Source organism: Convolutriloba macropyga, chromosome 3 (assembly GCF_964194025.1).
Source record: "Convolutriloba macropyga chromosome 3, txConMacr16.3, whole genome shotgun sequence".
Classification (NCBI taxonomy): domain Eukaryota; kingdom Metazoa; phylum Xenacoelomorpha; order Acoela; family Convolutidae; genus Convolutriloba; species Convolutriloba macropyga.
This window is the reverse complement of record NC_134470.1, coordinates 68918609-68930993: the sequence shown is the minus strand read 5'-3', so window position 1 is coordinate 68930993 and position 12385 is coordinate 68918609. Positions and strand designations below refer to the sequence as shown.

General features: G+C 36.0%; 1 protein-coding gene across 3 annotated transcripts in view; it reads right to left on the bottom strand.

Annotated features, from left to right (window-relative positions):
* The window catches only part of LOC142336404 (rab proteins geranylgeranyltransferase component A-like), a 94593-nt gene that overhangs the window by 31002 nt on the left and 51206 nt on the right, over positions 1-12385 (bottom strand). For all 3 annotated transcript variants that reach the window (XR_012758903.1, XR_012758904.1, XM_075385205.1), the window contains exons 2-4: positions 2371-2429; positions 2226-2292; positions 2073-2145 (exon numbers count right to left, since the gene is read on the bottom strand). Coding sequence is in view for 1 of the 3 variants with exons in the window: in XM_075385205.1 (XP_075241320.1) it covers positions 2073-2145; positions 2226-2292; positions 2371-2419 (189 nt within the window). In the remaining 2 variants the exon portion in view is untranslated. The remainder of the gene's footprint in view (positions 1-2072; positions 2146-2225; positions 2293-2370; positions 2430-12385) is intronic.

Here is a 12385-nt window from a genome sequence, read left to right as displayed (position 1 = left end):
AAGTTTTATGCACTAATGAACTAAGTACATGTTTACGAATTCGAAACCCCATTTAGTGAGTGCCGTAGACAGACGGATTTCCTGAAGTTGCGCATCGTTCAAATAATTGTTTTCTGTATCCTTTAAAAACCAATTCTGCAATTTCAGTGTTCAGCCACTTCATATACGGCACATTAAAAACAATTAAAACAAGAAGGCAAAAAGGTTTTTTGAAAAAGCGAGAAAATATTTAAAATATTTCACTATCATGAGGCCAATCAGTTATTGGACTCTTCTTACAAACAGCACTAATAGCACGTAGAAAGACGGAAATTAATCTAAAATTCACAAAAAAAGGAGAACTATTTAGAAATAACTAGAAATAGACAATAACAGGCTGCACTTGACTTAAATATTTAGTTATTTAGAAATAACTAGAAATAGACAATAACAGGCTGCACTTGACTTAAATATTTTTCAACAACTAAATACCAAAAAATAAAAATATAATCAAAAAAGTCTCCATAGATGTTTAAAACAAAAAACGAACACAAAAATGGCTGAAATAAAATGAAACGCCAAACTGACGAAACACCTCAAAGTAAAAAAAAATTCCCTGAAACATCCATAGGAAGCCAATGAGACCAGTCATGATTGAGAACAAATAATGAAGAGCTAAGTAAAAAGACAGAAAAGCTTCTTGGCCATCAATACTAACAGTCAAATTTGCCTAAAAATCTAAAAAGGGAAATTCAATCGTATTTCGAGATTAACACTTCAACCGCAACTTAAATTAAAACACAAAATTTAAAATGCCGAAAATCTGCAACGCCAGAAGTTGCGAGAAATGACTTCAATCGATTTGGGGCATTTTCAAACTCAAAAATTGCGTAGCTTAAGCAGTGTTACGTCGCAAAGTCTGCCAGGAGAGCTGTTTAAATAAGGTATAGCCTAGGTGTTGTGATAGTAAAAAAAATCAAACCAGTACAAATATTTAGGTGTTACCAGAGACCTTTGTTTTCAAACTCACCTTTGTTTTCAAACACAAAGAGAAAATAATTATGAAAAATATTGCTGTTGGCATCAAAACTATAGAAACTGTACAACATAGATTTCCCACCACAGTATTACTCATGTTTTTTCACGCACTTGTCATTAGACATTGAGGGTACTCTCCTTTATGTCTCTTTCAAATCAGTTCAACTTTGGTGCTCTCTTTGGAGAAACAGATGAATTGGGCTTTGATGCGTTTTTTTTTGTTCTAGTATCAAACCGTCAAATGAATTAAGAAAACGTAAAAATAACATAACCGATTAAACATGGGAAGAATTTCTCTCGAACGACTAGTGCTAGCTCGAATCAAATGCAGCCTGCTTCAGTCAGGGGGAGGGGAGCCTAAATGTGACTAAAAAAATTAATAGTGGGCTTCAAATAACCCCATTAGAGGTTAACATATACGACTATTAAGATTTAAAGTGAAAAATGGCACCAATTTCGGCGCACTTTTCATTTGACTTTTAGTATTAAATTGCCGCCAATTGAGTTCAGCTGCTTGAAATTGTAATTGAGAGAGGATTTTAGATCACACGAAACGCAAAAAAGGGCGTAAAAGTCACTCAAAAAGTCAAAACGGTCAAGCAAAAATTTTGCATAAAAAGGCACATGTTTACAATAATTGCTATGAACTTCGTTCAACGGTATAAGACAGCTACGGCCAACTATAGGATTAACAAGCGGACTAACCAAATAATTTTTGTAGGGAACATTCCATCTGTTTCTTCCTCTAAATCATTCTTTAATCAAGTACCGTTGAAGTGGAACTCACTACCATTGTACCTGCCAGATACAAGTTTAAGTTAACAGGCATTCAAAAGTCGATTGAAAAAATTTTTGATAGACGAGTCAACAGCAGTTCCTATCCAAAAAGCTAGCACATGGCGTGACTTCCGCTTCAAAATGACCTGTGACCAGTTAAACTTCAATAAAAACTATTTTTGTTTCTACATAAATCTTTTACACTTATTGTACATTTAGCGACAGCTATACCTATACAATTATATAGTGTTCTCTTTCAATCGAAATGTTAAAATTACCGTCTGAGCTGCCAGCCACTCGCGAAGATTTCTTACAGAAAACGTTGCCCAGTCTCCTCCATAAAAACTATTTCTGAAAGAACATTAATTGGAATTACCATGCATCATTTTAGTTCATTTAATTGGCATGCTTTTTTGAAAATCAGAACAAACCTATCTAGAGTGACAACTTTCCGCCCAATTCTAGAGCAAGCAGCTCCAACGATACTTTCCACTAACCCTAAAAATAGTCTTCATATCAGAAACAAGAAAAAGCCAGACACCTTAGTACTTGATAAGCCTAGTGCGAAAAAAGTACCGGTTCCTAAAACAAGGACGTCACACTCAGTAGGGAACTCTTCGCTCATTCACGCTTCTGAAAAAGTCAATATCGATTAAAATAACTTAGTGCACGGCTCATAAGATTCGGCGGATCTTTTGCGTTTGTGCCCCCTCCCCCCAGCTTAAAGGGCGCATATTATTTGCACCCCCAGACGCACGTGCCATATTTTTACATATTGATTTACTATGTAATGGCCCGTGCTCTGCAACTGGGGGGCGCATAACGTACTTGGGGGGATCCAAACGGAAAAGATCCGATTCGGCTTCTTCAGCGTGATGTTGCGTTTTCGGAACAGAGAAGCAAAAATGCAGAACGCTCGGTGATGTTCGTTCACATATTATGTTCTGACCCCACATTTTTGACTAATTATCGATCAAATGAAGAAGAGATAGGAAACAAGCAAAGTGTTTGAAAATAAATGGTGTATGAGTAGGCGCAAATATGAACCTCAATATCCGCATATATACATACGCTATTTCAATGAATAGACGAGAAAATAACTTCGCAATATTAAGGAACAGTAATGCTCAAAAATTTGTCTGACTCAAAGCATGGGTTTGTGCTTCGGTTACGCTCAGTGCCAACGGTTATATTCAAGAAAAAAACTTGAAAACGTGGGTTTTTTGGTTCAAAACTTAAAGGGTTTCAAGAAAAACAAAATATTAGAAACCGTTCAACCGTCCATCGTGAACAATGGCAGAGGACAAACTTTCCGTTTCTATTTTTCGTTAGACCGAAACCCTCTAAGGCAGGAGAAGCAGCTTCGAAGAGCGAAACTGATCTTTGAATATCAGAAACGACCTCAGCGTACGGTTCCTTGCTCTTTTCGCTGATGTTAGTGGACATGCATGAGAGCTTTCGTAGCTGTAGGTCCCGCGCTACCAGAGCAGGCAAACACTAGCGGGTTAACACGTCGGCCACGCGTTGTTCGTATTTCGTTTTCTTTTATACTCATTCGTTTTTTATACTCAAGAGAGCTCTAACCTAAAATGAGATCAGAAGTACAATGCATTATGGTTTCGCGTCCATTGCGAATGCTTTAAATGCTTTTTTATGACAGTCTATCAAGCTGCCGTTGGTCTTCTGACCACTTTGAACAACGGCATTAAATGAGCTATGCTTTAGGACGGACGATGTTCGAACCACCTTATCTGAAGCTTCCCTTGGTAAACCACTGCGCAATTGTTCGAAATAGACGTAATGGAAAACTTTAAAAACTGTCAGCGAGACAGGATAGACTACTGCAGAATGGCTCCCATAGTGCTGTTGTGATAATGGATGGCGGTGAACTTCCAAAGTTTCTACTTGACATCCTGTCGTTCGGACCTAAACACACTGCGAGAGACCAGTTTAATGAGGTGCACTTCTTCGCAGACATTGACAAACTTGTGAATTACGCGAGAACAAAACGGAGGGTGTGAAATTTTGTGAAATTGAGGCGTCCGCAAAATGGTATCCAAAAAAATGTACGCGAAACCCAAATGAATAGAGGGGTTAAAAATGTGCATTTCCTAAAAGCCAAAGATTTGATGGCGGTACCATTTAACCAAGGCTGCGGTTTCTGTGTGATGAAGAAGTCAACGTACAGGGGAAAACTTGATGTTCTAGACACGGATCAGCTTAAAAAAAACAGTGCAAACTATGAAATTGTGATAAAAAATGAAAATTAAAAAACAGATAAATAACAGCCTTCAACAGTTCTTTCAGAAGCAAGGGAGTATCAGTGACCAAATTCATCAGAGACTCAGGTCAACTGGTTCACAACCGGCGAGGCTTTATGGCTTATCAAAGATACCTAAAAACTATACACCTATCCGACCTATTCTCTCGATACCTGGTGGCAATTACGAAAACATCAACAGATTTCGGGCACTGTTTTTCTAGAAACAACCGACCGCAAACATTGAAACCTGCACGCGAGATACTGCAAAAGGCCTTAGAGAGAGTCACTCTCTCTTGAAGATAACGAGCTGATAATATCTCTTGACGTAAATAGTTTGTACACCAAGGTGCCGGTTGGAGAGGCTATACAAAATGCTCTAAGAGAACTCTATTCAAGAAAACTAGCTCCAGAGATGCCAAGGCCCGCAATTAAAAGTTTATGAAGGCCAGAGGTGATGAATGTTCATTTTAAATGTTACAGGATCTGGCATGTACAATCAGGTCTAGCTATGGGTGATTCAATGGCTGTTTTACTAGCAAACGTGTGGATAAAATCGTTTGAGGCATCACTGCAAAATTCGGAGCTCAGTGAAATCTCTATGATCAAAATGGGAATTGAAAAGACTGCAATCGGAGAACGACTTCCAGAGGAAAATGAGTAGATTGTGAGTCAAGCAACAAACTGGTTTTATGCAAAATGCCAAAAGGTTACAAATGAAGAATACGCCAACATACAGGACGTTGTTTGGATTTTTACGTATTCCAACTATCAACAGACACAGAGTCGTCTGAGTGGATGAAATTGTTCAATAATTATGTGGATGGCCGTTTTGGCACTGTTTGTGGCGACTCGGACGAGTACTTCAAATTTGCTAAAACCTTTAACAAAAAACTGCAGTTTACTTTGGCAAAAATGAACATGGAAAAGGTTTTGGTTTTTCCTGACATCAACGGATGTGTGAGCAGCAAAGGTAATATAACCTGTCATTGTTATCAAAAATCAACGGTCACATAAATACTGACTTTTTGCAGCTGTGCACCACTTCAGCATAAAAATTGTGATTCAGGAGACGATTTAAATGGTTTTTATTGCAAATCCAATTGGTTGGCCTTCGATCAGCTGCTTGAAAAAAAAACATGCTGGACAAAATATCAGTATCAAGATGAATGTTCTTCACAAATAGTCAACCAGACTTTAGAAAAGATAATAAAATGAAATAAAGACCATTTGAAAACAAAACCAAAACAGCATAAAAAATATAAGACTAGATCTCATGATAATCCAACAATTTTTTTTACAACACAGAGGCAACCTTTCTCAAATTTTTGCAAGCGAATTCAATAAACTATGCGATCTGCAACTGGTATTCACAACGAGAAAATATAGGATCGTGCCTCCCCGCCGTAAAATTATCTATCGATAAAGACTCAAATCCAACTTGTTATATGAGATAAGGGGTTATAAATGCAGATCCATCTATCTTGAGTGAAAAAATCGGCATATTAATACTAGACTATCAGAACACCACAAGAAAAATTCACAGGTGGGTCAATATCTTGTTGAATGTAATGCCTTCACGAGCGACATTGAATGGAAAATTCTAGATGCCTGAAATTCTCTCTCTCTCTCTCTCTCTCTCTCTCTCTCTCTCTCTCTGACTATCAAAGCTGTGAAGCTATATACAAAAGCAAGTTGAACAAGTTCAAGCCGAGATCAAACACACGCAACGATTATATGGGAACAAACACTGAAAATTAGTTCGAACCATAATTTTGATTTCAGAAAAATTTTGATTTCAAGCCGAGATCAAACACACGCAACGATTATATGGGAACAAACACTGAAAATTAGTTCGAACCATAATTTTGATTTCAGAAAAATAAACAACGCCAAAAACATTTTGTGCATGACAAAACGAAAATAGCAAAACCTTCACAAGAATGCTACTTAGGGTTAGGGGAAATTCGGAATTACCCTAGATATACAAAAGCATGGCCAAAAATCTGGAATAAGATTGTCTTCAAAGAAGTTGATATCAGCTGTAAATATGATTGGCAATAATGTTTGAAAGAGAATATCGTTAATTTAACTCTACGAGATAATTCCAAGAATTTTTTAAATGGTGATCTCGGAAAAAACTAAAAATACAATCATTTTATGTTTTAATGATTTGTGAAACAGTTTTAACCTGACGATGAACGTAAAGTTCGCAAACGTTTGTGTTAAGCATCAGAAGTAATTTTAATTTGACAAATTGGTTTCCTTTACATCTCTTGGTAAAGGTTTTGAGAAATTCTCATTTTTTCTCTTCAGATGGTTACAAATAGTTTTAATTATCATGTCATGAAAATTTTTCAAAGCACTGCTGAAAAATCGATATATCAAAAAATTATGGAAAGAGGCAATGATTTGTGTTATGAAAGAGAAAACATACTCAAATAAAGTAATTGAAACCCTTTGTGCCAATCGATTTGAAACTCTTAAGGGACAAAGTGACGATCTAAACATAAAAAATGAGAAACTGATAATGGATAGTACTGTTGTGATAATGGATGGCGGTGAACTTCCAAAGTTTCTACTTGACATCCTGTCGTTCGGACCTAAACACACTGTGAGAGACCAGTTTAATGAGGTGCACTTCCTCGCAGACATTGACAAACTTGTGAATTACGCGAGAAAACGGAGGGTGAGAAGCTTTGTGAAATTGAGGCGTCCGCAAAATGGTATCCAAAAAAATGTACGCGAATCCCAAATGAATAGAGGGGTTAAAAATGTGCATGATTTCCTAAGAGCCAAAGATTTGATGGCGGTACCATTTAACCAAGGCTGCGGTTTCTGTGTGATGAAGAAGTCAACGTACAGGGGAAAACTTGATGTTCTAGACACGGATCAGCTTAAAAAAACAGTGCAACCTATGAAATTGTGATAAAAAATGAAAAAAAAATTAAAAAACAGATAAATAACAGCCTTCAACAGTTCTTTCAGAAGCAAGCGAAAATCAGTGACCAAATTCATCGGAGACTCAGATCAACTGGTTCACAACCGGCGAGGCTTTATGGCTTATCAAAGATACCTAAAAACTATACACCTATCCGACCTGTTCTCTCGATACCTGGTGGCAATTACGAAAACATCAACAGATTTCGGGCACTGTTTTTCTAGAAACAACCGACCGCAAACATTGAAACCTGCACGCAAGATACTGCAAAAGGCCGTAGAGTCACTCTCTCTTGAAGATAACGAGCTGATAATATCTCTTGACGTAAATAGTTTGTACACCAAGGTGCCGGTTGGAGAGGCTATACAAAATGCTCTAAGAGAACTCTATTCAAGAAAACTAGCTCCAGAGATGCCAAGGCCCGCAATTAAAAGTTTATGAAGGCCAGAGGTGATGAATGTTCATTTTAAATGTTACAGGATCTGGCATGTACAATCAGGTCTAGCTATGGGTGATTCAATGGCTGTTTTACTAGCAAACGTGTGGATAAAATCGTTTGAGGCATCACTGCAAAATTCGGAGCTCAGTGAAATCTCTATGATCAAAATGGGAATTGAAAAGACTGCAATCGGAGAACGACTTCCAGAGGAAAATGAGTAGATTGTGAGTCAAGCAACAAACTGGTTTTATGCAAAATGCCAAAAGGTTACAAATGAAGAATACGCCAACATACAGGACGTTGTTTGGATTTTTACGTATTCCAACTATCAACAGACACAGAGTCGTCTGAGTGGATGAAATTGTTCAATAATTATGTGGATGGCCGTTTTGGCACTGTTTGTGGCGACTCGGACGAGTACTTCAAATTTGCTAAAACCTTTAACAAAAAACTGCAGTTTACTTTGGAAAAAATGAACATGGAAAAGGTTTTGGTTTTTCCTGACATCAACGGATGTGTGAGCAGCAAAGGTAATATAACCTGTCATTGTTATCAAAAATCAACGGTCACATAAATACTGAATTTTTGCAGCTGTGCACCACTTCAGCATAAAAATTGTGATTCAGGAGACGATTTAAATGGTTTTTATTGCAAATCCAATTGGTTGGCCTTCGATCAGCTGCTTGAAAAAAAAACATGCTGGACAAAATATCAGTATCAAGATGAATGTTCTTCACAAATAGTCAACCAGACTTTAGAAAAGATAATAAAATGAAATAAAGACCATTTGAAAACAAAACCAAAACAGCATAAAAAATATAAGAATAGATCTCATGATAATCCAACAATTTTTTTTACAACACAGAGGCAACCTTTCTCAAATTTTTGCAAGCGAATTCAATAAACTATGCGATCTGCAACTGGTATTCACAACGAGAAAATATAGGATCGTGCCTCCCCGCCGTAAAATTATCTATCGATAGAGACTCAAATCCAACTTGTTATATGAGATAAGGGGTTATAAATGCAGATCCATCTATCTTGAGTGAAAAAATCGGCATATTAATACTAGACTATCAGAACACCACAAGAAAAATTCACAGGTGGGTCAATATCTTGTTGAATGTAATGCCTTCACGAGCGACATTGAATGGAAAATTCTAGATGCCTGAAATTCTCTCTCTCTCTCTCTCTCTCTCTCTCTCTCTCTCTGACTATCAAAGCTGTGAAGCTATATACAAAAGCAAGTTGAACAAGTTCAAGCCGAGATCAAACACACGCAACGATTATATGGGAACAAACACTGAAAATTAGTTCGAACCATAATTTTGATTTCAGAAAAATTTTGATTTCAAGCCGAGATCAAACACACGCAACGATTATATGGGAACAAACACTGAAAATTAGTTCGAACCATAATTTTGATTTCAGAAAAATAAACAACGCCAAAAACATTTTGTGCATGACAAAACGAAAATAGCAAAACCTTCACAAGAATGCTACTTAGGGTTAGGGGAAATTCGGAATTACCCTAGATATACAAAAGCATGGCCAAAAATCTGGAATAAGATTGTCTTCAAAGAAGTTGATATCAGCTGTAAATATGATTGGCAATAATGTTTGAAAGAGAATATCGTTAATTTAACTCTACGAGATAATTCCAAGAATTTTTTAAATGGTGATCTCGGAAAAAACTAAAAATACAATCATTTTATGTTTTAATGATTTGTGAAACAGTTTTAACCTGACGATGAACGTAAAGTTCGCAAACGTTTGTGTTAAGCATCAGAAGTAATTTTAATTTGACAAATTGGTTTCCTTTACATCTCTTGGTAAAGGTTTTGAGAAATTCTCATTTTTTCTCTTCAGATGGTTACAAATAGTTTTAATTATCATGTCATGAAAATTTTTCAAAGCACTGCTGAAAAATCGATATATCAAAAAATTATGAAAAGAGGCAATGATTTGTGTTATGAAAGAGAAAACATACTCAAATAAAGTAATTGAAACCCTTTGTGCCAATCGATTTGAAACTCTTAAGGGACAAAGTGACGATCTAAACATAAAAAATGAGAAACTGATATAGCATCAACCAATGGAACAGGGAAAGATAAAAACGGTCCGCAGCTTCGGTCTGTTCTATCAATACCCGATATTAGATAAAAAATCTCAATAAAGTTCTGTCTTCCTTTTTCCAGAGGTTACCAGGTGCAAATGTTGAGCCGAAATCGAGAGATGCCAGAATGGCTTTAGATGCTACCAATTTGGAGGAAGATAGAGCTAGAAGTATCTCTTGATCTTAAATGCTGTTACACCAATGTACTGGTTGAGGAGTCATATGAAATTGCGCTAAAAGAACTAAACTCCAATGGAGAGGTTCCTGAGATTCCGAGGTCAGCCATGAAGAGGTTTTTGAGACTAGCTGTAGCGAATGTTCACTTTAAGTGTAATAAATTGTGGTACACTTATTTGGACAGCTTGGCTAGGTGTGCTTGGTTGGTGACAATTTTGGCATGTTGCTGGATGAAATTTTCTAAAAACAACTTGCGGACACCAAATTAGACATGAGAGACCAAAATTTTGTCATGAAGGGAATTCACTGTAAAAAATGCATTGATTGTAACAAATGCATTTTTTTCCGTGGGAAAAATTGAGAGCAAATCATTCAAAAATAGATTTCGTTCGAAGAGTTTTACTCACAGAGAATACAAAAATGCAGGAATTTGTAGGGATTTGAAGAAAAAGATATAATAGATTTACACGCAGGATTTAAAATTATTCCAGAGGTATGTGGACGAAAAGGTGCACTGTAAAGGAGAGCCCTCTATATTACCTTGATTAGGCAAATTCTCTTAACAAAAAGTAACAGTTGGTTCTCGAGAGACTCAACGGTAATAGAGACTTCGAGATCCCAGATCTGAACCTAAATCTTAACGTTGAAGGAGAAATTAGATGTCGTTGTTTTAAAAAAGCGACTGATACCGGCATGATCTTAATTATTCGAAGCAGTGCACCGTTACAACATAGGAAAAATAGGATTCATTGGACTGCACAAGGGACTGTACAATGTAACCAGTGACTAGCAATCTCTTGATGTAGCTCTTATGAAAAATCAGGAGATCTGGACTGAAAGTCAGTAACCAATTGAGTGGTCTTCCAGTATTATTAATAAGAAATAGGATAAAGTAGTCACGAAAACAAAAGTTACACCAGAGCTCCCAAAAATGAACAACATTTCAAAAACTTCAAATTCCTAAAAACAAAAAAACAAATGAGGTTCAACCGATTTTATTTGTTCACAATAGAAGAAACATTACTCAAAACTTGCGAGGAAACTAAAAAATTGTGGGATATTTATATTTTCTTTAACAACAAGAAATTTAAGAATTTGCTTGCGCACCCTAAAATCTTCTTTTAAAAAAAACTGAAAACGCACATATTATTCAAAGTTACAAGTATTGGATGTAGGTCAATCTACGTTAGCAAAAACTGCAGATATGTTATCGCTAGATTTTTGGAGGATAAAGTGAAAGATTCCCTAGTTGGACAAAACCTCATTGAATGGTTGAATAAAGTAGGAGACTCATGTCGCCTGGTTAAAAAACTGATGCTATAGAAGCGATATACATCAAAAAGCAACAAAATACGCGTGACCAGTACATGGGACGGGACATGACATTTAAGTATTACTCCAAATTGAAAAGTTTCACTTTTGGAATTCAAAAATTATTCTCGTACGTGTTACTTTGAAAGTTTGGCAACCTCAACAAGTATAGGCTAAAGACAGACAGGAGTGAAAGTAAGAACTTGTTTTCAGGAACAAAAAACAGTATACCCGTAAATTGCAAAAACTCCGGAATAAAAATAAAAATTGAGAGATTAAAACAATCTTGGTTTCAAAAATATAAAAATACTGTTGTAAATTTGATTTTAACTTTAAATAGTGTCAAAAATCAATATCCGGTTTTCTTTTAACTTATAAATTAGAATTAAATAGATAGAGGCAAAGACAAGTTCATGTACTTTGTAAAAAATTTTATTCTATCGTTAAACCTGACGACGAACAAAATGTTTCAAACGCTCATTTTTCAGAATCAATTTGAACTTTAATTGACAATTCCTTCTTCTCTGTACCAAATCTGTATTCAGTCTTACCGTCCAATTAGTAAATTAAGTATATTGTCCCTAGTGTTTGAAAATAATTTATGTTGTTTAATATCCTTCTATCAGAAAGAGAATCTCTCTTCAGTACGGACTCATGAAAGGACGTTCAACGAAAACTGAACTTGTAATGTATCTTGATGAAATTTACAAAGCTCATGACAAAAATGATGATGTATCTGCCTATATCTAAATTTCAGCCAAACTTATGATTGTGTTCGCCAGTCAGTGATTTTAAACAAATTGGGAAGCTTTGGAATTGGCGGAAAACTATTACGGTTGCTTGCTTCATATTGAGCGAAGAAAGAACAATATATCAAGGCTAAAATTTTTGTTTCTTTATGCTCTTCCGTTTCAAGAGGATATAAACAGGGCTCGACTTTGTGACCACTGCTTTTTTTTTATTCATGACCTACCTTCTGCTGGTGTGTCAAGTTTTCACCTCATTGCTGATGATGGGAAAGCATTGACAATTATCATTTGGAGACTTTACAAAATGATGTGAAGTCCTATTTAAATTGGGCCAGAGAAATTCAATGATGTTTAATGCTTTTAAAACACAATTTTTATCGTTTGGAAAAACCAAGTACTATTGCTCTATAAATATTGGGAGTGAAGTACATCAACCCGTGAATACGGTCAAGGATTTAGCTATTTGGTTTTCTGAAATCTCACCATGGAACTTGTATATAATGAGAAGATTTCAATTATGTTTCTTTCTTCTGACATCACTGAAAAGAAATCTACGTCTTGAATTACCTCTTCAAATTGAGTTAACCATGTACAAATC